Here is a 26,176-nt window from a genome sequence, read left to right as displayed (position 1 = left end):
AACCCCACAAACAGCATCACCAGCTCCACTTATTAATAACCAGACTGACTTTATTTCTGTCAGACATCTACAGAAGATCTTAGGTTTAGATGTTGATTTATTTTCAATTTAAGTAACCATGTTAGAGTTCAGTGTCTGCTTTAGTTGGGCTCTTGAGCCTTGACTTCGGTGTTAGTAGTTTTTTTTCTCTGGTTGTTGTAACAATGTGTTTTTCAAACATATTTGTTACAACTCAAAAGCCCAGAGAAAATTAACAGTAGTTGGTTGTTATATATTTATAATGACTATCATCTGTTAGTGAGCTGATCTCATTGTGTGTCTAATCTCTGGTCAAATGAATGTATTGATTCTAATAAAAGCGATTCTAAAAGCCACTGGTTCTGTGACAATCAGTTAATACAAAGGACTTTCTAAACAGTTTGTCCACAAACAGTTTTAACTTACAGATTCTATTAGACTCACACAGACATCAAGAATCAGCTTATGAACCTCAACAATGGTGACCATTAAAGAAATATAATAATAATTTTGCAATGCATGCTGGGTACTAGCATAGTACAAAACTCACCCATGGCTCCCAGCATGCATTGCTGCGTGATTTATTTATTTATTTATTTTGAATGGTCACCATTGTTCAGGTTCACAAGCTGATTGTTGATGTCTGTGTGAGTCTCATTACTGCCATAGATGAAAACTTTTTGTGAACAAACTGTTTGGAAAGTCCTTTATATTAACTGACCAGTGGCTCTTAGAACCGCTTTTACTATAATCAATATGTTCATTCAATCAGAGGTTAGACACACAATGAGTCTATGTTCAATCTCTGTAAGATCAGCTCACTAATAGATGATTGTCATTATAAACATATAACAACCAACTATTGATCATTTTCTCTGGGCTTTTGAGTTGCAGCAAATATGCTCGAAGAACACATGGCTACAACAGCCAGAGAAAAAGAGGAAACAAAACAACCAACACAGAAGTCAAGGGTCAAGAGCCCAACTAAAGCAGACACTGATCTCTAACATGGTTACTTCAAATGAAAATAAATCAACATCTAAACCTTAGTTAATTCTCAATAAGATCTTCTGTAGATGTCTGACAGAAATAAAGTCAGTCTGGTTCTTAATAAGTGGAGCTGGTGATGCTGTTTGTGGGGTTGTTTAATCAGATCTTGAGATTTAATGTATTTTATTTCAGTCTATGGCTGAAGTCAGCTGTTGTTCTTGCGTTTCTCTTCCTGTCAGTGATTCTGTTTGTTAACAGCAGGTGTTCATCACTAATGCTCAATCAGCACTTAATTAATCACTTAATTACTTAACTGCAATGCATATCTTATTTAGTGAACTCAGCTGAAATAAGTTCAGAGTACTCATAACTATTAGTTTTAAAAAAACTTAAATGTTTTAAGACAATAAGTTTCATCAAATGGTTTGAGTTCACCCTAAACTGAGGACAGTTCAAGTTCTTGAGGACAGAGGCTCAGTGGGATCGGGAGTAGCCTGACCATCTTTGACTAACCCTCCATCTCTTCTGTCTTCCCTTCAGAGAGATTGATCTGCTGCCCCAGAGCCAACCCCAGAAGTAAGAAAGACTTTAGTTATGGTTTTCCCCCACCTCCTCTCCCTCACCTTATTGTGAAACAAAGAAAATTGAGTTCTGTTCCACCAAATACCTGCCTGGTGCATTGTCTATGTGGATAACTTGAGCTGATCTGACCAAATCTTGTGTTCAAGGGCTTACATATGGTGGAGAATGTGGGCATAGAAAAGCCTCGCTTGTGATTCAGACCCTGCACTAGGCGGACAAGAAATAACAAGAAAATGGAGGAGGCCCTGACTGCCATTCTGCAGGCCTGAATGCAGCAATCACTGAACTCTGTCGAAGGACAGAGGCTCAGGGAAGGAGGCCTCAAGATTATCTGACCAAGATGACTAAAGATGATGATGATGAAACCTACTTTGACCTCTTTGAGAGAACGGCTCAGCGAGAGAGAGATGGCCAAGGGCTGATTGGGCAAATTTGATACTCCCTTTCCTAACCGGGGAGGCACAGAAGGCTTGCCGGGATCTCACCGTCCATGAGGCAGCAAATTATGACATGGTCAAGAGAGCGGTTCTCGCCTAATATGGGTTTAGCCCCCCTGCTAAAGCATAGCGAGTTCATATCTGGGGATACCAGGTGACCCTTCCGGCACAGGCTCAGGTAACCACATTGACTTGGATGGTGAAGAGTTGGCTAGAAGAAGGAGAGAGGCCATATTCAATGGATAGGGTGGTGATCGACCGTTGCGTACGCGGTCTGCTGGCAGATGCCAAGAAATATGTGGCTCAACAGGGACCGCAGAACATACTCTCCTGGAAAATCACCAGTTGACCGTGAGCTTGCTTAAACCTGATGAAAACAAAGCCACCTCCTGGAAATCAAAACAAGACCGAGAGACTCCCAAGAAACACCTCGAGGTGACTCAAGCCAGAGCCCTGAAAGCTCAAGGAAATTGGAAGGATGAGAGGCCTCTGCAGAATCTTGTTGAGTTCCAATGTTTTACATGTGGAAGAGAGGGACACCTGGCCCGGGATTGCCCAGGCAGGGAGGAGCTCATGCCACTGACTCTTCAAGACTCCAGTCAAGTCATCTTTATTTATATAGCGCTTTTAACAATACAGATTGTGTCAAAGCACTTAACAGTATCAAATTGGAGGATAGAGTGTCAGTAATATATAATGATAAGATTAAACACTCAATTTTCTTAATTTTCAGTTAAAGGCATTTCATTATTGAATTCAGAGATGTCATTGTCTAGCTCAGTTTAGTTTAAATAGTATCTGTGCAACCAAATCGACGATAATCGCTAGAAATAAGGTGTCCCCAACTGAGCAAGCCAGAGGCGACAGCGGCAAGGAACCAAAACTCCCTCTGTGACAGAATGGCGAAAAAAACCTTGGGAGAAACCAGGCTCGGGGGGCCAGTTCTCCTCTGGCCAGACGAAACCCGCAGTTCAATTCCAACCGCAGCTATGTCAGATTGTGTAAAGGGCTTATCTGATTCCCGTGGTCTTGTCCCGATGGATCATTTTAATTTATAATTTAATGTATTTGTTATATTTGTGTTTTATTAATTGTTTGAAGTTTTTCATTTATATGATTTATTCATTTGCTATAATTGTAATGTATAGTTTAATGCATTTATTGTTTCTCAGTGTATTTTTATAATATATATTTGTTTGTTTATTATAATTTAAATTTATGTCTCAGGGGCTCTCCGCTGACGATCAGGGCTGCAGACATCATCTCTTGGTGCTGATCCACCTTCTGATCGGATACGGACTGAGAAACAGAATAAGAAAGAAACAGACAAATTTTAGCGTAGATGCCATTCTTCTTATGATGTAACGAGTGCATTGTATGTTATGGGGAGTGTTCCCGGTTCTGGTTGATCTAATTAATGCAGCCTAACAATCCTTTAACGGATTTGAATAATAGAAGCGTATTAGTGTGTTATGTGTACGCCAGGATAAAGAGATGGGTCTTTCATCTAGAATTAACCTGACAGAGTGTGTCTGCCTCCCGAACAGTGTTAGGTAGATTGTTCCAGAGTTTGGGCACTAAATAGGAAAAGGATCTGCCTCCCACAGTCAATTTTGATATTCTAGGTATTATCAAACGGCCAGACTTTTGAGAACGCAGCAGACGTGGAGGAATATAATGTGATAAGAGCTCGCTCAAGTGCTGAGGAGCTAAGCCATTCAGGGCTTTATAAGTAATTAACAAGATTTTAAAATCTATGCTGCATTTTGGACCAACTGTAGTTTGTTGATCAAGCGTGCAGAACAACCACCCAATAAAGCATTACAATAGTCTAACCTTGAGGTCATAAACGCATTAATTAGTATCTCTGCATTTGACGTTGAGAGCATAGGTCGCAATTTAGATATGTTTTTGAGATAGAAAAACGCAGTTTTACAGATGCTAGAAACATGGCTTTCAAATGAAAGATTGCTATCAAACAGCACACCTAGGTTCCTAACTGATGAAAAAGAATTGACAGAGCAGCCGTCAAGTGTTAGATAGCGTTCTAGATTATTACATGTGGGGTTTCTAGGTCCGATAACTAACACCTCTGTTTTTTCAGAATTTAGTAGTAAAAAATTACTCATCATCCAGTTTTTTATATCGACTATGCATTCCGTTAGCTTTTCAACTTGGTGTGTTTCACCGGGCCGCGAAGAAATATAGAGCTGAGTATCATCAGCATAACAGTGAAAGCTAACACCATGTCTCCTGATAATATCTCCCAAGGATAACATGTAAAGCATGAAAAGTAGTGGCTCTAATACTGAGCCTTGAAGTACTCCATACTGCACTTGTGATTGATATGATACCTCTTCATTCACTGCTACGAACTGATGGCGATCAGATAAGTACGATTTGAGCCATGCTAAGGCACTTTCAATAATGCCAACAAAGTTTTCTAGTCTATTCAAAAGAATGTTGTGGTCGATTGTGTCGAACGTAACGCTAAGATCCAGTAGAACTAATAAAGAGATACAACCACGATCAGATGATAGAAGCAGGTCATTTGTAACTCTAATGAGAGCAGTCTAAGTACTATGATACGGTCTAAATCCTGACTGGAATTCCTCACAGATACCATTTTTCTCTAAGAAGGAATATAATTGTGAGGATACTACCTTTTCTAGTATCTTTGACAGAAAAGGGAGATTTGAGATCGGTCTGTAATTAACTAGATCTTCAGGGTCAAGTTGTGTTTTTTTAATGAGAGGCTTAATAACATCCAATTTGAAGGTTTTGGGGACATATCCTAATGACAACAAATAATTAATAATAGCCAAAAGAGGATCTATGGCTCTTTTAGTAGTTTAGATGGAATAGGGTCTAACATACATGTTGTTGGTTTAGATGATTTAACAAGTTTATACAATTATTCCTCTCCTACAGTAGAGAATGAGTGGAATTGTACCTCAGGGGATCTATAGTGCACTATCTGATGCGATACTGTAGCTGATGGCAGCATGGTTACAATTTTATCTCTGATAGTATCGATCTTGGAAGTAAAGTAATTCATAAAGTCATTACTGCTGTGCGGTTGGGAAATGCCAACACCTGTTGATTCTTTATTTTTCGTTAATATAGTCACTGTATTGAATAAATACCAGTGGTTATGTTTGTTTTCTTATAGAAGAGACAAAAAGTAAGCATATCTAGCAGTTTTTAATGCTTTTGTGTAGGATAGGGTACTTTCCCGCCAAGCTATACGAAATTCCTCTAGTTTTGATTTCCTCCAGCTGCGCTCCATTTTCCGGGCTGCTCTCTTTAGGGCACGTGTGCTATTTTTAAGCAGGTTACACTAATCACTTTTCTTAATGATGAATATAAACCAGCCTGCAATGACAACGAGAATTACGAGGAAATAAATACATATTTGGGTGTTGTAATATTATAGCTAATAAAATGTTTCAAGATAACCCATGTTATTTAAATGACTAAAACACCCTAAATAGACTATTATAAGCAATACTAATTCACCACATTGCAAAGGATGTACAATGACAAATTCAAGTGCACAGTTTCACCTAATTAATTAATTTGTTTAGTTATATAATTTATCATTTGAATAAGAGAACACCACCAATGAACTTGGGGTAATCATAAAATTGTTTTATTCATTACATCATAATTCAGATTTTTTCAGGAATAAATAAGCAACACAGTAGAGAACCATAAACGATAAAAATTGCAAACACAAATTAATATTTAATCCAAAGTTTGAACATTTATGAGTAGAGGAATAAACATCTAAAACATCTTCATTTGAACGTGATGACAGGAATTATGCGTAAATTTGTCCTGATGGCGCTTATAGGTATAAATGCCCCATTTTTGTTCTGGTTTTATCTAAACAATTTTTTAACAATAAACAGGGGATTGTAAATAACACAATTTTAGTAAAAGTCAATGACTGTAAGACTTGGATATTTTTAATTGAAAATATATTATGTAGCCTATTTGAAAAACAGCCATGGGTAAAATTACCCCGTGGTGGTGTTAATATAATAATTTAATAATGTTTTTGTTTTTGTATAATTTCTTAATTAAAAATAAAATATTAATAAATACATCTCTGATAATCCCAGGTTGCTATGGTCACGCTGGTTTGTTTACCCATTAATATCTCGTGGCCACGAGAAATTTAAACCAAAAAGACTCAAGCTTCATTTTTATTTTTTTTAAACTTCCAGTGCCAGTAATTTCTTAATTTATGCCAGGAGTTATGTAAATGAAAAACGAAGTCGAGATGGATATGAAGCTTGAGTCTTAGACCTTTTTAATGATGTATAGTTTGTGAAGTTAAATGCATTCTTTTACATTAAAACTAGCAGTAACTCTGAACTAATGTAAACAAAGAGCGCTGTGCACAGGTTAAGAGATTTTAAACAAGCACTATTAATGCACATTTAGTTAACCAGATGAAACAATACACATTTTAATGCTATAAAAGTGTGCACTCATTGAGAAAAATAAACAGCAGATGAGCAAACGCTGCTAATACACATATACATTTGTTAATAAAACGAAAGCATGCATGTTTTAAAGCTAGTGAATAAAAGGAAACGATCCGCCCGCATGCCTCTGCTCAGTGACGGTGCCTGGATCAGCTGTGATCTGCGTCTCGGGCCGATGACGTCACTTCCAGGGAGGCATGCCCAGGTCTGTTGGACACGCCCCCGTCCCCTGACTCCACCCCCATGTCAAAACAGCGCCACAAAGTGAGACGCGCAGAAACGTGAAGCGCAAAGGGAAAACGGTATCGCAAGCTCAAACTTGACTGAAACGCAAAATAAAAGCTGCATTGCAAATAAATTAGTAGATATGGCCATGGAAAATATGTATTGCTTTTGCTCTGTTTTATTTATCTATTTTGCAATTCTTTATTTTTATTTGCAAAACTTATTTTCTTTTTGCAATACTTCATTTTCTTTTGCAATTCTTTATTTTTCTTTGCAAAACTTTATTTTCTTTTGCATATATATGCGGCATTAAATTGACTCCATAACAATGTCCTATTCACCGCAAGCCTCATCCTCTAAAAAAGTGTAAGGCCTTTAGAGAGAAATCGATAGAGGAGCGCAGATCTTTTCTAAAAGAAAATCAAATCTGCTTCAGATGTTGTGACTCGAACAAACACATTGCAAAAAATTGCAGAGTACCAATAAAATGTTCTGAATGTAAAAGTGAACGACATATTGCAGCTTTGCACCCGGATTCAGTAGTCTTAACTACAGAAAAGCTTGTCAAGGAGAAAGAGCAATGCGGGGAGCAGACTGAGACCTCACCCACCTCAGTTACTTCAAAATGCACAGAGATATGTGGCAAATCTGGTCACGGAAGATCATGTTCCAAAATTTGTCTAGTGACCGTGTATCCTGCAGGCAAGAGAGAGAAAGCAGTTAAGGTGTACGCTGTCTTGGATGAACAAAGTAACAGATCTTTAGCCAAGACAGAGTTTTTCAATCTTTTTGAGATTGAAGCCAATTTCACACCATACACTATTAAGACCTGTGCTGGGGTAAATCAGACTTTTGGACGGAGAGCCACCAACTTTATGGTAGAATCTCTAGACGGATGTACAAAACTGTCACTTCCAACACTGATAGAGTGTGATATGCTGCCAGATGATAGAGCAGAGATTCCCTCTCCAGAGGTGGCTCGCCATTATCCTTACCTAAGGCCAGTTGCAAACCAGATCCCTGCTGTTGATCCTGATGCTCCCGTCCTCTTGCTTTTAGGAAGAGACATTCTGAGAGTGCACAAAGTTAGAGAGCAAATAAATGGACCTAATGATGCACCATATGCTCAGCGACTGGATCTTGGATGGGTGATAGTTGGGGAAGTATGCCTGGGAACAGCGCATCGACCTTCAAGTGTGAACGTCTATCGTACTCATGTGCTCAGTAATGGTCGCACATCATATTTCACTCCGTGCCCAAAACAGATTCAAGTAAAGGAATGTGTTTGCGGAATGCCAAAGCAACACACTGCCATGATACCAGATATTGATGGAAAATCAGCTGGAAGGAAAACTGATAACTTAGGCTGTGCAGTATTCCAAAAAACGCCAGATGACGACAAGCCTGGGCTGTCTATGGAAGATAGAGCTTTCTTAGAAATCATGGACAGAGATGTCTTCCAGGATTCTGCGAACAGTTGGGTCGCACCATTACCCTTTCGTTCCCCGAGGTCTCGATTACCAAATAATAGAGATCAGGCTCTGAAACGCCTCACATCACTTTGTAAAACTCTAGATAAAAAAATAGAGATGAAACATCAGTTCATGGAATTCATGCAAAAACTTTTTGACAACGACCATGCAGAGCACGCCCCTCCCATAGATAATGAAGAAGAGCACTGGTACCTTCCCATGTTTGGTGTGTACCACCCACAAAAACCTGACCAAATCAGGGTTGTGTTCGATTTGAGTGCAGAGTTTGAAGGAATGTCCCTTAACAAGGTATTACATTAGTGGGCCTGATTTAAACAACACACTCCTTGGTGTTCTCATGAGATTCCGAAAGGAGAGCATTGCAGTGACTGCAGATGTACAGCAGATGTTTTATTGTTTTGTAGTGCGTGAGGACCACAGAGATTTTTTAAGGTTTTTGTGGTATGAGGACAATGACCTAGACAAAGGGATAACGGAGTACAGGATGAAGGTCCATGTATTTGGCAATAGTCCTTCTCCTGCCGTGGCAGTTTACTGCATGCGACGTGCCGCTCTGCAGGGAGAAAATGATCATGGCTCTGATGCGAAGCACTTTGTAGTAAGAAATTTTTATGTGGATGATGGACTGACTTCAGTCTCCACTCCCGAGGAAGCCATTGATCTCTTCAGAAACGCACAAAAGATGCTCGCAGAGTCAAATCTGAGATTACACAAAATTGCATCCAATAGCAAAACTGTTATGGAAGCATTTCCCAAAGAGGATCATGCCAAAGACTTGAAGGACTTGGACCTAGGAGTTGATAGTTTGCCTGTCCAACACAGCCTGGGTCTCACCTGGAACCTGGAAACTGACAGCTTTAACTTCCATGTGAATCAAGAAGAGAAGCCCTTTACGAGAAGGGGTGTTCTATCCACTGTGAATAGTCTATATGACCCTCTTGGATTTCTAGCTCCGTTTGTAGTGCGAGGGAAAGCACTACTCCGAGAACTTTCTTCGGAACAAAGTGACTGGGATACACCTCTTTCTATAGAAAGAGAAGCAGAGTGGAATGAATGGAGAGGTTCTCTAACAACACTGGAAGAATTACAGATTAAGAGGACGTATGTACCTGTTTCGCTGTCTGCCACACAAAGGAAAGAACTGTGCTTCTTCTCAGATGCCTCCACAGTCGCAATAGGAGCAGTAGCTTACCTTAGGGTAGTGGATAGTAATAACCAATACCAAGTTGGGTTTGTCATGGGAAAAGCAAAGTTAGCACCTCGTCCAGCTCACACAATTCCTCGTTTAGAATTATGCACAGCTGTGCTAGCAGTAGAAATGTACGAAATGATCAGAGATGAGATTGATGAAGAAATAGACTCAGTCAGGTTCTTCACAGACAGCAGGATAGTCTTAGGATATATCCATAACGTCAGTAAGAGATTCTATGTATACACTGTAAAGCCCAACAAGTCAAGTCACCTTTATTTATATAGCGCTTTTACAATACAGATTGTGTCAAAGCACTTAACAGTATCAAATTGGAGGATAGAGTGTCAGTAATGTATAATGATAAGATTAAACACTCAATTTTCAGTTAAAGACATTTCATTATTGAATTCAGAGATGTCATTGTCTAGCTCAGTTTAGTTTAAATAGTATCTGTGCAATCAAATCGGCGATAATCGCTAGAAATTAAGTGTCCCCAACTGAGCAAGCCAGAGGCGACAGCGGCAAGGAACCAAAACTCCTCTGAGACATAATGGAGAAAAACCTTGGGAGAAACCAGGCTCAGTCGGGGGGCCAGTTCTCCTCTGACCAGACGAAACCCGCAGTTCAAAAGTTTCTATTTCTATTTTAATTTTGTTGCAATTTCTAACAATAGTAGTATTATGTAGTTAGGTATTTTATTATATTTTAGTTATTTTGTTATTTTTGGTTGATATATCTGGGGATATATCTCTGGGGTCATCCGGGCGTCCTGGTCTCCGCCGACGATCAGGGCCGCAGACGTCACCTCCGGCGCCGACCCACCATCTGATCGGACACGGACCGAGAAACAGACTAGGAAAAAACAGACAAACATTAGCGCAGATGCCATTCAACTTACGATGTAACGAGTACATCGTGTGTTATAGTGTTCTTCGTTGATCTAATTAATGCAGCCTAACAATCCTTTAACGGATTTGAATAATAGAAGCGTATTAATGTGTTATGTGTAAGCCAGGCTAAAGAGATGGGTCTTTAATCTAGATTTAAACTGACAGAGTGTGTCTGCCTCCCGAACAGTAACTCAAAGTACCCAAACTCAGTTAGGGTAACTCAAATGTTTTAAGGCAATCAGTTTCCTCAGTTTCCTCAAACTTTTAAGTTTTTTTAAACTAATAGTGATGAGTACTCTGAACTTATTTCAGTTGAGTTCTCTAAAATAAGATATACATTGCAGTTAAGTAATTAAGTGATTAATTAAGTGCTGATTGAGCATTAGTGATGAACACTTGCTGTTAACAAACAGAATCACTGACAGAAAGAGAAACACAAGAACAACAACTGACTTTAGACACATGCTTAGATGAAATCAACTGAAATAAAATACATTAAATCTCAAGATCTGATTAAACAACCCTACAAACAGCATCACCAGCTCCACTTATTAATAACCAGACTGACTTTATTTCTGTCAGACATCTACAGAAGATCTTATTGAGAATTAACTAAGGTTTAGATGTTGATTTATTGTTTCATTTGAAGTAACCATGTTAGAGATCAGTGTCTGCTTCAGTTGGGCTCTTGAGCCTTGACTTCTGTGTTGGTAGTTTTTTTTTTCTTCCTCCTCTGGTTGTTGTAACCATGTGTTTTTCAAACATATTTGTTACAACTCAAAAGCCCAGAGAAAGTGGTTAGTAGTTGGTTGTTATATATTTATAATGACAATCATCTATTAGTGAGCTGATCTCATTGAGAGTAAACATAACTCATTGTGTGTCTAATCTCTGATTAAATTAATGTATTGATTATAGTAAAAGCGATTCTAAAAGCCACTGGTTCTGTGACAGTCAGTTAATATACTTTTTGTGGACAAACTGTTTGTAAAGTCCTTTATATTAACTGACTATCACAGAACCAGTGGCTCTTAGAATCGCTTTTACTATAATCAATATGTTCATTCAATCAGAATTTAGACACGATGAGTCTATGCTAAATCTCTATGAGATCAGCTGACTAATAGATGATTGTCATTATAAATATATAACAACCAACTACTGATCATTTCCTCTGGGCTTTTGAGTTATAACAAACATATTCAAAGAACAGATGGTTACAACAGCCAGAGAAAAAGAAGAAACAGAACTACTAACACAGAAGTCAAGGGTCAAGAGCCCAACTAAATCAGACACTGATCTCTAACATGGTTACTTCAGTTGAAACAATAAATCAACATCTAAGCCTTAGTTAATTCTCAATAAGATCTTCTGTAGATGTCAGTCTTGTTATTAATAAGTGGAGCTGGTGATGCTGTTTGTAGGGTTGTTTAATCAGATTTTGAGATTTAATGTATTTTATTTCAGTTGATTTCATCTAAGCATGTGTGTAAAGTCAGTTGTAGTTCTTGTGTTTCTCTTTCTGTCAGTGATTCTGTTTGTTAACAGCAAGTGTTCATCACTAATGCTCAATCAGCACTTAATTAATCACTTAATTACTTAACTGCAATGTATATCTTATTTTACTGAACTCAACTGAAATAAGTTCAATGCACTCATAATTGTTAGATTTAAAAACTTAAAAGTTTTAAGACAATAAGTTTCATCAAATGGTTTGAGTTATCCTAACTTGGGTTTTTAAGGCAATTGGTTTACTCAAACAGTTTGAGTTACCGTGACTTGTTGGGCATATATCTTATTTAGTGAACTCAACTGAAATAAGTTCAGAGTACTCATAACTATTAGTTTTAAAAAAACTTAAATATTTTAAGACAATAAGTTTCCTCAAATGGTTTGAGTTAACCTAACTTGTCAGGTTTTTAAGGCAATCGGTTTACTCAATCGGTTTGAGTTACCCTAACTGTTAGGTTTTACAGTGTAAAAAAGCTAAATCCAGTAATTGATGATGGTTTTTTGAGAGTAGGAGGTCGCATATCTTCATCAGACCTGTCTCAAAGAGAAAAGCATCCTCTCATTATCGCACCATATTGCCATCCTCCTGGTAAGACACTATCACACCCAAGTAGCACACTAGGGACGTCATTTTACTGATGGAGCCATCAGAGCTGCTGGATTTTGGATAATAGGGAGCAAACATCTCGTTTCCAGTATCATTCACAACTGTGTTATCTGCCGCAAGCTAAGAGGGAGATTGCAGACTCAAAGGATGGCAGATTTGCCTGCAGATAGACTATCGACTGAACCACCCTTTACTAACGTAGGCATTGATGTGTTTGGCCCATGGAGTGTGGTCACACGGCGTACAAGAGGTGGCAGCGCAGATTCAAAACGCTGGGCAGTGATTTTCGTGTGCTTGTCTGTCAGAGCAGTGCATATTGAGCTGATTGAGTCTATGTCTACATCAAGTTTTATCAATGCATTGCGTCGATTTTTCTCTATTCGCGGCCCAGCAAAACTACTTCGATCTGATAGAGGTACAAACTTTGTAGGTGCCTGCAAAGAGTTGAAAATCAACGTGAATGACTCTGGGTTAAGTGCCTACCTCAAAGACACAGGATGCACGTGGATCTTCAATCCGCCCCATGCTTCACACATGGGGGGATCTTGGGAGAGACTCATTGGAGTTGCTAGACGAATTCTGGATGATATTCTGATTCAAAAACCCACACGCCTCACGCATGAGATTCTGACGACTCTAATGGCTGAAGTTATGGCAATCATAAATGCGAGGCCTTTAGTACCAGTGTCTACAGACCCAGACTCTCCAGAAATACTAACTCCAGCATTGTTGTTGACACAGAAACGGAACACAGGTGCAGATCCTGAGGGAGATTTTGGCACAAATGATCTCCACACAAAACAGTGGAAACAAGTGCAGTGTCTTGCCGATACCTTTTGGAAAAGATGGCGAAGGGAATATTTGTCGACACTGCAGAATCGTAAAAAGTGGCCTGATGCAAAAACAAATGTGAAAGTTGGTGATGTTGTGCTTTTGAAAGAAAGTCAAGCACCAAGGAACAGCTGGCCTATTGGACTTGTCGTAAAAACCATTCCAAGTGCAGACAAATTGGTTCGTAAAGTGGAACTGAAAATTGTTGACCAAGGAACCACTAAATTCTTTATGAGACCAATATCGGAAATAGTCATTCTCTTTTCTCCCAAGACTTAGAGACATTAGTGAAAGACTTTAAAAAGTTAATGTCAAGAAGTAGTGGCATAATTTCATTATACTTGTGTGCTGCCCTTAGACATTGAAATGTTATTTTTGTGTATTATTTTACTATTTTATTTTTATATATTTTGTGAATTATTTCCTGTGGGACTTTTATTGTGAAATCGTGATCTCACTGCGCGGAAGCGCGGATGTTCGGTTTTGTTCAGAAACGAAAGAGAAGGAATGATGACGCAGCACAGCTCAGAAAGGCATCCTTTAACAGTTTAGCTCTGGAAAACATTTGACTGTAAGTCATTTACGATGTTAATCAAGTTGTTATGGAGGTTTGAATGTAACAAGTGATTTGACTGTCTTTGATGTTAAAACGAACACTGTTATTGAAGAGAACGCTTGTGAATAAGAGCAAACAGTTGACTGTCATCAAACAGGATGATAGCTGGATACTATTTTTTCTTGTAATGTGTATTTACATATTGTATTTTCTATATTTTCAGTTTTACAGTAAAGGATAATCACCAAGAAAAGTACGCCTTGGGACTTTATTCTAAATGTTTGCTATCTGTCTAATGGAGCACAGTCACGTGCTATGAGGGCAGAATAGCACGAGTACTTAGAGCTCATCAACCAGGTCTGGGCCACCCAGTAAAAGGGTTCAGGACCAGGGATAGCTCCAACACAGGTGTTCACCTTTTCTCCTCTAACAGGGAGCCTCAGCTGCAGGCTGATAGAGACAATCAACAACCACCACATAAAAGGGAACAGAGAGGCCTCAGTACTCTCTTAACCAGGGAGATGAACAAATGCTGAATGCTGGACCACCCTAAACCAAGACAGAACAAGTTCTTGAGGGCAGAGGCTTAGTGGGATCGTGAGTAGCCTGAACATCTTTGACTAATCCTCCATCTCTTCTGTCTTCCCTTCAGAGAGATTGATCTGCTGCCCCAATGCCAACCCCAGAAGAAAGAAAGACAACAAAAGTTGTGAGAAAACAAACTGATCAGGTGGTGGTTACTTATTGATGATTCAGTCATCATGTAGTGCAGTGGTTTTCAAACTTGTTCCTGGGGACCCACAGCACTGCACATTTTGCATGTTTCTTTAATTTACACACCTGATTCAGATCATCAGCTCATTAGGAAAGAGCTCCATGAACTCAAATCAGTGTGTCAGATAAGGGAGACATGCAAAATGTGCAGAGCAGTGGATCCCGAGGAACAGGATTGAAAATCACTGATGTAGTGTCCTGATTCACTGATCTCCAGAGGTGGAAAGTCCAGGGGCCGAAGAGTAAAAGTCCTGTCATATTTTTGTTCCACCCATGAACTCAGCCAGCTGATTTCACCAGGGGAGGAACCAAGTCATTCCTTTCAAGTCACAAGCAAGTCTTAAGTCAAATCCCAAATCCTCAAAGAGTTAACGTTAATGAGATAATTAAGTGACTAATTAAATGATGATTGTGCATTAGTGATGAACACCTGCTGTTATTGATGTCTGTGTGAATCTACTTGCAGCTTTAGATTAAAACTTTTTGTGGACAAACTGTTTGGAAAGTTCTTTATATTAGCTGGCTGTCACAAAACCACTGGCACTTAAAGTCACTTTTACTATAGAGAAAAGCCTTTTGTGGACCAACTGTTTGGAGTTTTGAACTATGGTACCCAACATGCAACATTACACTTTCTATTATAACCACTGTTGAGGTTCATGTTGATTTATGATGAGTTTGTGTGCTATTAGAACTTAAATTTTTGTACTTTTTTTAGAAGAAAAAAAAATCAGTAATGTTATTGATCTTAGGCTGCAGTTTCATAATTTGGATACCATAACCTCGCTTTCCTGGCAAAGTACAGAGCGCCTCAAGCTGGACCACCTGACGCTGCCTTGGATGCAGCTAACTATCATCATCTGCTCTCATTTTGCCTTTATTTGCTACTGCAAGCGTATTTGATAAGCACACCATGACAACAACCAGCAAAAACAAACTAATCGTAATAAGAGTTAAGAGCCCAATAAATGGAAACAACGGTCACCATTATGGTTCGGGTGATTGCTGCCCAACTGTGCATTTCTCATTCACAGCAGTTGTGAATGAGACACTGCATGGCTTGCCACACTCCTTAATTTCTGTAGAAACCTTCTTCATATGAAAATCTAAAGTGTTATGGCGTGTATTAGAACAAACAGCTGCCTTGGTTGCACAGGATACTCACTGCAGTTGTCTTCATCACTGCCATCAGGGCAGTCTTTGAAACCATTACACTGGAAGCGGCCAATAATGCAGTGGACCCCGTTTGCACAAGCAAAGAATGTGGGTGCACATTTTGCCTTCACCTTCACTGTGAGGAGATGAGAGAGAAATAGAGAGAAAAAAATGTGGGTCCTTTGCAAACACTTTCTTATCAAAGCAAAACAAGTACATACACAATGAGATAACTTGGTTTCAAATGCACAGAATCTGATAGCACTGCTATACTACATAGCACAAACGTGTAGCATATGTTATGCTACAAATATTTCTTCCAAAAGGACAAGTGAACAGGCAGTAATAAAATGAAGAATAAAGAAATACAAGCAATAGAACAAAGAAATCTTGTAAAGCCCTGCAAACAAGCATGCACTGGCCCTTTACGGGCTGCCAGCACAGGGCCCCTGAGAATTTGCTCATCGGCAATTGTTGGCCCCTTAGCATTGGCCCTGCACGGGCAGCCCCCACCTAGCCTACAGGAAGCCTAAGCAGTATTTTATTGAAAATAAGGTTTGAAATCACTGTTATGGAGGTAAGTGCTTGCTTTAGTTGGGCTCTTGTTATAGCAAAAGTTGTGAGAGAACAAAATAATCAGATTATGATGGTGCTGTTTGTGAAGCTGTTTAATCAGATCTTGAGAGATTTAATGTCTTATTTTATTGCAGTTGATTCCTTCATCAGCTGTGGCAGAAGTCAGTTGTAGTTCATGTGTTTGTCTTTCCTTCGGTGATTCTTTTTGATAACAGCAGGTGTTCATCATTAATGGTCAATCATCACATAATTATCTCCTTACCTCTAACACTGCTTCAATTCTACTTTAACACTCTGTAGTGTGAAAACACATGAACGCTGAGCAGTGTGGGGACTTTACTGTGAATTATTACATAAATCTTACCTGTTTCATTCACGTATAACTGATGGATATGAATCACATTAAGTTTCTTGATTTGTTTATATTAAAACTATGTAATCTAAATGGATGGAAAATTGGTATGCAATTGAATTACATAAAATGTAAATTTAGACCGAATCATTTTTTTGAGTGTACTTAGACTCGTAGCATTCATCATGTTACTGTGTACACTCATATTGCTTTTATTTTTTTATATAGAGCATGAAAACATCATTGCGCTGCAAGAAATTTAAATACAATGAATTGCCTATCATATTCAAAATGTTTTACACGATTTCAAACATTGTAGTCAGGCAGTTTGGGAAAAACCCAACTATGATAGCCTAGTATGTATGATTTTATAGTAGCCTATGATATGATTCTGTAGCCACAGACTCATGCATGCTTTGTACTATAAAAGGATGTAGCCTACTTTGTACTATAAAAAAATTATATTTTATATCTGAGAAATTAATCGTTATTGCTTAGCACGCTATTAAAATATATTTGTGAACAGAGTATTAATAATAAACATGTTCTAAACATTCTTAGACGCATAGCATTCATCATGTTGTCGTTTGGGAAAAACCCAACTAACTGTTAGTAAATGTGTTCAAGTTTATGTCACAATAACACGGTAACTAATGCAAAAAAGAAACATTACTTCATCAGATTGATCTCCTCTACTGGATGAAATCGTGTTCTTCTTTCGAGGGAAATCCTGCCTTTACTCAGCGCGTCTTCCAGAAACGAACAGTAGCCGCAATGAGGATCTCCTCTCTTTGTTTGTGTTGGGCGTTTGCACGTGCGCACGTCCCACTTGGCTATTTACATATGAACGGCACGAGCCGCACGGGGGTGGGATCGCATTAGAGATAATGAGTTAGACGGGAAAGACTGAACATCGTGTTGGTTTCATACGGATTACTTCATCACAGAATGTTTGTTTTCGATAAGTCTTGCTTCAAAGTAGAGACTTCAAGCTTTCCATAGATATAACTCCCATGTCTGTGTGCTGAGTATTTGCTGAGTTACAGTTCATTTTAGTGACGCGTTTCTAAAAGCAGTTCACGGAGACAGAGAAGACAGAGAGCGTACCCTGTTTGTTTTCTTTATTCTTCAAAAGCACAAAGTTTAATTGTTATTATGAGTGTATACAAATAAAAGTAGACCCCTTACAGATTCGAATGGTGTATTGCTCTTATCTGTACGATCAAAAATGGCAGAGTAATTCAAGCTCATTTCGGCCTTATCAGGAAAATCTGCCACAAAACGCGTATCCGCGTTTGTCGACCCCAGAGGGTTAAAATGATGCCACCATCATGGAGATCAGTGTTTGCTTTAGCTGGGCTCTTGGCCCTTTTAATAACTGAAAGTGGTTTGCTTTTAAGCAGTTGCAATATTGCTTCACGACAAACATTTGTGCACTTACACATTGTTCAATTAAAAGCTTGAGGAAGCAGAGGAGTTCACACTTTCTGCGTTTAAATCACTTGAATGAACATCATGAAGGTGTCTCTCTTTGGTTTATTGACTGACATTCAGCTGTTGCAGAACTGCAAAAAAGTTCTATTAAACAAATATCACTGTAATGCTTAAATATTGGAAAAAAGAAGAACTATATCACTCAGGCTTTTAGACATGAACACTTATCTTACGATCCTCAACAATAGTGACAATAATTATTCATGCTGCAGTGCATGATGGGAGTTTTTAATATGGTGTTACCCAGCATGCATTGCAGCATGAAGCATTTTGTTGATTATCACCATTGTTGAGATTCATATGCTGGTTCTTGATGTCTGTGTGTGTCTAAAAAGCACTGGAATTTAAATATTTATATGCATTACATAGATTTAAAATTCATTCAATATAACTATTAGAGCAACACTTTCATTGCATGCTGTAGTTTCACAGGGTTGGTTATGGAAAACCTGAAGATAGATATATACAGTGAGGAAAATAAGTATTTGAACACCCTGCTATTTTGCAAGTTCTCCCACTTAGAAATCATGGAGGGGTCTGAAATTGTCATCGAGGTGCATGTCCACTGTGAGAGACATAATCTAAAAAAAATCCAGAAATCACAATGTATGATTTTTAACTATTTATTTGTATGATACAGCTGCAAATAAGTATTTGAACACCTGAGAAAATCAATGTTAATATTTGGTACAGTAGCCTTTGTTTGCAATTACAGAGGTCAAATGTTTCCTGTAGTTTTTCACCAGGTTTGCACACACTGCAGGAGGGATTTTGGCCCACTCCTCCACACAGATCTTCTCTAGATCAGTCAGGTTTCTGGCCTGTCGCTGAGAAACATGGAGTTTGAGCTCCTCCAAATATTCTCTATTGGGTTTAGGTCTGAGACTGGCTAGGCCACGCCAGAACCTTGATATGCTTCTTACAGAGCCACTCCTTGGTTATCCTGGCTGTGTCCTTCGGTCATTGTCATGTTGGAAGACCCGGCCTCGACCCATCTTCAATGCTCTAACTGAGGGAAGGAGGTTGTTCCCAAAATCTTGCAATACATGGCCCCGGTCATCCTCTCCTTAATACGGTGCAGTCGCCTGTCCCATGTGCAGAAAAACACCCCAAAGCATGATACTACCACCCCATGCTTCACAGTAGGGATGGTGTTCTTGGGATGGTACTCATCATTCTTCTTCCTCCAAACATGTTTAGTGGAATTATGACCAAAAGTTATATTTTGGTCTCATCTGACCACATGACTTTCTCCCATGACTCCTCTGGATCATCCAAATGGTCATTGGCAAACTTAAGTCGGGCCTGGACATGTGCTGGTTTAAGCAGGGGAACCTTCCGTGCCATGCATGATTTCAAACCATGACGCCTTAGTGTATTACCAACAGTAACCTTGGAAACGGTGGTCCCAGCTCTTTTCAGGTCATTGACCAGCTCCTCCCGTGTAGTTCTGGGCTGATTTCTCACCTTTCTTAGGATCATTGAGACCCCACGAGGTGAGATCTTGCATGGAGCCCCAGTCCGAGGGAGATTGACAGTCATGTTTAGCTTCTTCCATTTTCTAATGATTGCTCCAACAGTGGACCTTTTTCACCAAGCTGCTTGGCAATTTCCCGTAGCCCTTTCCAGCCTTGTGGAGGTGTACAATTTTGTCTCTAGTGTCTTTGGACAGCTCTTTGGTCTTGGTCATGTTAGTAGTTGGATTCTTACTGATTGTATGGGGTGGACAGGTGTCTTTATGCAGCTAACGACCTCAAACAGGTGCATCTAATTTAGGATAATAAATGGAGTGGAGGTGGACATTTTAAAGACAGACTAACAGGTCTTTGAGGGTCAGAATTCTAGCTGATAGACAGGTGTTCAAATACTTATTTGCAGCTGTATCATACAAATAAATAGTTAAAAAATCATACATTGTGATTTCTGGATTTTTTTTTTTAGATTATGTCTCTCACAGTGGACATGCACCTACAATGACAATTTCAGACCCCTCCATGATTTCTAAGTGGGAGAACTTGCAAAATAGCAGGTTGTTCAAATACTTATTTTCCTCACTGTATATATAAAAACAAAAAGATGTTTTGAATGTAAACAGGTCTGCGCCTGATTACTACCTCATCACACAAAAACAGGTAATAGCTGCTCACAACACTGATTTATCTACTGTATAGCAGCACATTAATCGCTACAAAGAGAGATCTAACGCAGGAGTCAAGGGTCAAGAGCCCAACTAATGCAAACACTGATCTCCATGATGGTGGCATCATTTTAACCAATAAAACATCAACATCTGATCCGCTGTAATTCTCAATAATAGCAGGTGTTCATCACTAATGCACGATCATCATTTAATTAGTCACTTAATTATCTCATTAACTTTAACTCTTTGAGGACTTGGGATTTGACTCGAGACTCGTTTGTGACTTGAAAGGAATGACTTGGTTCCTCCTCTGGTGAAATCAGCTGCTGAGTTCATGGGTGGAATAAACACATGGCAGGACTTTTACTTTCTGACCCCTGGACTTTACACCTCTGTCTGTAATATATCTGCTTTTTTTACACTCTTTGGCCACCAGGTGGTATTGTGAGCAAATGAAGCCTCCAGAAATTTGGGCTTAAATTTGGGCTTAATTTGCCCATCTGTAGTGTTAATTTAAGACTCAGGATTTTACTGTGTAACTGCTATGGTAACATCCAACTTAGTCACCTTGCAATTATACATCTTATGCGTTTAACTTCCTTATACATTAATGGTTTTCATTTAGTAGCTGTTTACCCTTTTATTACACTTTTGTTGATATTAGAGTAGATGCTCTACAAGTTACAAGTAATCGATACTGTAGCTAACAAATCCTTCAGACTAGTTGTATGACAAACTCACTCCAATTTACATTTATTCAACAATCACTCTTAATTAATTGTATAGAGTCCTTAGCTGGTGCTGCAAAATAATACAAGGAAAGAGTCATGTGACTCACCTCACCTAAGTGAAGTGTGACCAAAACTCACAGTTTGTGTTCCACTGCATTCTGGTGCCCAGTTGTGAGAGAAAAAAAACAATTGTGGTAACCATGTGTGTCACGTCCAGAGGCGGACAATCCAGGGGTCAGAAAGTAAAAGTCCTGCCATATTTTTGTTCCACCCATGAACTCAGTAGCTGATTTCACCAGAGGAGGAACCAAGTCATTCCTTTCAAGTCTCAAGCAAGTCTCGAGTCAAATCCCAAGTCCTCAAAGAGTTAAAGATAATGAGATCATTAAGTGACTAATTAAATGATGATTGCGCATTAGTGATGAACACCTGCTGTTATTGAGGATTACAGAGGATTAGATTTTGATGTTTTATTGGTTAAAATGATGCCACCATCATGGAGATCAGTGTTTGCTTTAGTTGGACTCTTGACTCTTGTCTCCTCTGGTAGATCTTTCTTTGTAGTAATGCATGTGGTGTAGTAGAGCAAGAAGATCAGTGCTGAGCAGAGAACAGCTATGTTTATATAGCTGGTCTGTTTACATCCAAAATAACTTCCTTTTTTTTGCTTTTATGTGTTTAGGTTTTGAGTAATCAACCCCGTGAAATTACAGTATGCCGCTCTAATAGTTATAATGAATCAATTTGAAATCTAATGTATATAATTATTTGAGCTCCTATGCTATTTAGACACATACAGACATCAAGAACCAGCATATGAATCTCAACAATGGTGACAATCAAACAAATTCTTCATGCTGGGTAACACCATAGTAAAAACTCCCATCATGCACTGCAGTATGAAAAAATATTGTCACCACTATTGAGGATCATATGATAAGTGTTCATGACTAAAAGCCTGGGCTGATACAGTCGCCCCCCAATATTTAATCACTACAGTGGTGTCTGTTTAATAGGTCTTTTTTTTTCGTAATTCAGTAATATCTGAACATCAGTCATTAAACCAAAGCAAGACCACTTCATGATGCTCACTGAAATTATGTAAAAGCAGAAAGTGCAACCTCAAGCTTTTAACAAGCATTTGCTGTAAAACAATATTACAATTGCTCAGAAGCAAGCTATTGAATTATTAAAAGGGTCAAGAGCCCAACTAAAGCTAACACTGATCTCCATGATGGTGGCATCATTTTAACCAATAAAACATTAGCATCTGATCCTCTGTAGTGATGGGAAGTTCGGATCATTTTACTGACTCAGACCTTTGAGTCTCGTTCAGCAAAATGAACGAATCTTTTTTCGAGTCATTTCGTTCATTTTAGCAAAATATAATTAAAATGTTACGTGCTACTTCCCTAACACATCTACTACTTATGCAAACGTTGATCACACTACAAACAATACAAACTATAATGCTATAAGAAACAGAAAAGATTCATCGTTTACCTGGGTCTTGATTAGCTCACCTCACCTCTATCTGACAAGTCATCGGGTTTGAATCGTTCGTTCATCACGTGACAGCCTCATACACTAACCTATGCAGTCAGAGCCGGAAAGAGAATTGATTCGTTCACCTCCCGAGTCATCGGGTTTGAGTCGTTCGTTCTTTTGTCACGTGACAACTTGCCGGATCAGTAAAATACTATAAAGTACACTGTAAAAAATTGCTGTAAAATTGACAGTAACTTACTGGCAATTTTGGTTGCCAGTAAGACTGTAAATTTACAAGAGTACTGTAAATCAATAATTACAATTGTACTGTAAAAATACAGCAAACTCTTGCATGCTGTAAAATTGTTATGATGGTGTGTAAACATTTGGTAAACTTATTTCATTTGATTCTACTAAGAAGGGACATTTCTTAATATAAAACTGCAAACACTTAATTTGTAATACTAAAGTTACTAAAAACCATGACTTTAACTCAAATCGTTGCAGTTTATTATCAGCTATAGCACACATACACGTGGTAAAGCACTTAACAAAGAGATCATCACTGTATCAGCAACTCTACAGTTACTGTCTTTAAATAACGCAGTAGAACATCAGTGTTTGTGGCTCATCATTGACTGAAGCACAGGCTCTACTCTCCACCACAATGGTGATCCACAAAACTACATTAAACTAACAGATCTCTCTTGTGCAAAATAATACAGTTCAGTTAAATATTTACTCTCCTTATAGATAACACCTGCTGTTAACAAGCAGAATCACTGAATGAAAGAGAAACAAGAACTACAACTGACCTCAGTCACAGCCTTAGATGAACTCGACTGAAATACAAGACATCATTAAATCGCTCAAGATCTGATTAAACAACTCCACAAACAGCATTACCAGCTTCACACATTACAATTTGACTTCATTTCTGTCATATGTCTATACAAATAATTTGAGAATTAACAGAAGTATAGTTGTTTTATTGAAAACGTTTCGTTTGACCTCACCATTGTGGCGGTAAGAGTTTGCTTTAGTCGGGCTCTTGACCATCAAATTTTAATCTTAGTTGTTTTCTGGCTGCTGTAACTGTGTTTGTAGAACACATTTGTTATAGCAAGAAAACCCAGAAAAATGTGTGATTTGAGTTAAAGTCATGTTTTTAGTAACTTTACTATTATAAATTAAGTGTTTGCAGTTTTATATTAAGAAATGTCCTTTCTTAGTAGAATCAAATGAAATAAGTTTACCAAATGTTTACACACCATCATAACAATTTTACAGCATGCAAGAGTTTGCTGTATTTTTACAGTACAATTGTAATTATTGATTTACAGTACTCTTGTAAATTTACAGTCTTACTGGCAACCAAAATTGTAAATGTGTAATTAGAAATGATAAACTTTTAAATGGTAAATTTTACAGCAATTTTTTACAGTGTAAAACCGTATTTTTTGTATGTTGGATCACATTTAAGAATTATCATAAAATTATCAAAATATGTATAATAAGCATTTTCCTAGAAATAAAAATGGTCTGTTCACTTCTGTCACTATGTTTTTGTTACTGTTTCTTGAGGATCTGTGTTATTTTATAAATAAATAAAACCCTGTTATAAATAAAATATTGATTGATTTGTCCTTTCATTGTCTTTGTCTATCAATAAACATAATATAACTATATAATAAAAAAATACAAGCCTAAAATTACAAAGCACTTATAGTTTGTTCATTTTTACTCCAATTTTGACTTTGCTGGTATAATTGTTTTTCCTAGGCAGACTTGACATATTGGTCTAATATTTGTATAAGAAGATTGGTCAAAAAGGACACAATGACATAAAGTGAAAGCAAATAACATTTTGAATATGAATGATTAATGTTAGTTTAAAATATTAAGGTTATGATCTGGCTCTGTGGCTTTAGTATATTTTCATTTTCTTGTATTTTTTATTTAAATTGTTTTAATTCATTTTGGAATAGTTATCATCTTTGCTAAAGCTTTTTCTGGCACAAAAATAAACAATAAAAAAACAATTCAAGAGTGTGTACACAGTGTTAATGTCTAAAGTGTCATATGTTACAAAAGTATAGTCAGTAACACTACAGTCTAATCTAAAGGGTTAACTCAAAAGACATAAATACAACAAGGTATTGTATTTTATGAAGATTAGACTCCAAAAAATAAATAAATAAATAAATTAAATTAAAACATAACCAACTGTTTATTATCTTTATTACTACATTCAGTATTATGGAAAAGAACCATCATGACAGAAATTAAAAGCAATAATTTGAGACCAGAAATGCATCACATAACTGTACGAGTAAATAATAATAATAATAATAATAATGACTATGCACCCGTTTGTAAGGAAGGTTGTAAATGAACTAATTTATCTGCCCAAAGCTGTCACGTCACGTGACAAAAGAACGAACGACTCAAACCCGAAGACTCGGGAGGTGAACGAATCAATTCTCTTTCCGGCTCTGACTGCATAGGTTCGTGTATGAGGCTGTCACGTGATGAACGAATGACTCAAACCCGAAGACTCGAAACAGGTGAACTAATTCCGTTACAGAACCTATAGGATGTTGCGCATGCGCGACTGAACGAATCACTCCCTGAGACGGCTCATTCTTCCCGAGTCACATTAAAGATTCGTTCAAGAACGACCCATCACTAATCCTCTGTCATTCTAAATAACAGCAGGTGTTCATCACTAATGTACAATCATCATTTTATTAGTCACTTAATTATCTCATTAACTTTAACTCTTTGAGGACTTGGGATTTGACTCGAGACTTGCTTGAGACTTGAAAGGAATGACTTGGTTCCTCCTCTGGTGAAATCAGCTGCTGAGTTCATGGGTGGAATAAACATATGGCAGGACTTTTACTTTCTGACCCCTGGATTGTCCGCCTCTGGTCATGTCCCTACATTGTAATATTAATTCTGCTACATCACTTATTTCTTACAGCTAATGCCAAAAATCAGCAATTAAATACTGAGCTACTTGTTGCTTATGCAATGTTTTAGTGAGATTTGTAAACATTAAAATGTATTCAGCACCGTGTGAACTCTACTGTGCAAGGAAGGTAAGACTTACAGCATCCCCTCTCGTCACTCTTGTCAAAGCAGTCTGGAAAGCCGTCACACTGCCAACCTCCAGGAATACATTCACCATCTCTGCACATAAAATTTCCTGGAATGTTGCACTCTGTTGTAAAGTTATTTCCAGGTAGAAGCTGGCAATCTAAGGAAAAGAGACAATTGTATTCACAAACAGTCTATTGAAGATTATATAACTGGTGAAAGGATTCTAGAAACAACATTCCTGACACAACTGTTAGATAATTGAGAGACAAAAAACTTTGAGCAGTCTATTCCCTTAATTTGGTAACCATTTTTAATAACTGCACACTACGAATAGTTGAATAGTTAAGCATTAGTAAATAGTCAATTAATCCTGTATTAAGTATAAAGGATATTATTAATATTAATAGACAGTAGTAAGTAGTTTATAAATGCAGCTATAAATGCTTTGTTCTTGATTTATAAGCATATCTATAATGTTTTTAGTACTTGTTAATAATATAATAATTTAGAAGTGATAAAATGATCATTAATA

At 37.9% G+C, this 26,176-nt stretch overlaps 2 protein-coding genes across 7 annotated transcripts in view; one reads left to right on the top strand and one right to left on the bottom strand.

Moving 5' to 3' along the window:
• ldlrad3 (low density lipoprotein receptor class A domain containing 3) overlaps positions 1 to 26,176 on the bottom strand; it is a 135,099-nt gene that overhangs the window by 50,656 nt on the left and 58,267 nt on the right. For 2 of the 6 annotated variants that reach the window (XM_058766555.1, XM_058766553.1), the window contains exons 2-3: positions 25,655 to 25,734; positions 15,769 to 15,894 (exon numbers count right to left, since the gene is read on the bottom strand). In XM_058766555.1, the coding sequence (XP_058622538.1) occupies positions 15,769 to 15,894; positions 25,655 to 25,734 (206 nt within the window). Of the gene's footprint in view, positions 1 to 15,768; positions 15,895 to 25,654; positions 25,802 to 26,176 lie in introns of all 6 variants that reach the window. The other 4 variants (XM_058766556.1, XM_058766554.1, XM_058766558.1 and 1 more) reach the window with 4 other exon arrangements.
• Positions 12,026 to 15,745, top strand: LOC131533998 (uncharacterized). The gene has a single exon (XM_058766559.1). The coding sequence runs from the start codon at positions 12,590 to 12,592 to the stop codon at positions 13,550 to 13,552; it is 963 nt and encodes a 320-aa protein (XP_058622542.1). The 5' UTR covers positions 12,026 to 12,589; the 3' UTR covers positions 13,553 to 15,745.

This window comes from Onychostoma macrolepis, chromosome 25 (assembly GCF_012432095.1).
Source record: "Onychostoma macrolepis isolate SWU-2019 chromosome 25, ASM1243209v1, whole genome shotgun sequence".
Lineage (NCBI taxonomy): Eukaryota > Metazoa > Chordata > Actinopteri > Cypriniformes > Cyprinidae > Onychostoma > Onychostoma macrolepis.
Note: the sequence above shows the minus strand (reverse complement) of the source record. Positions and strands in the feature narration are given on the sequence as shown.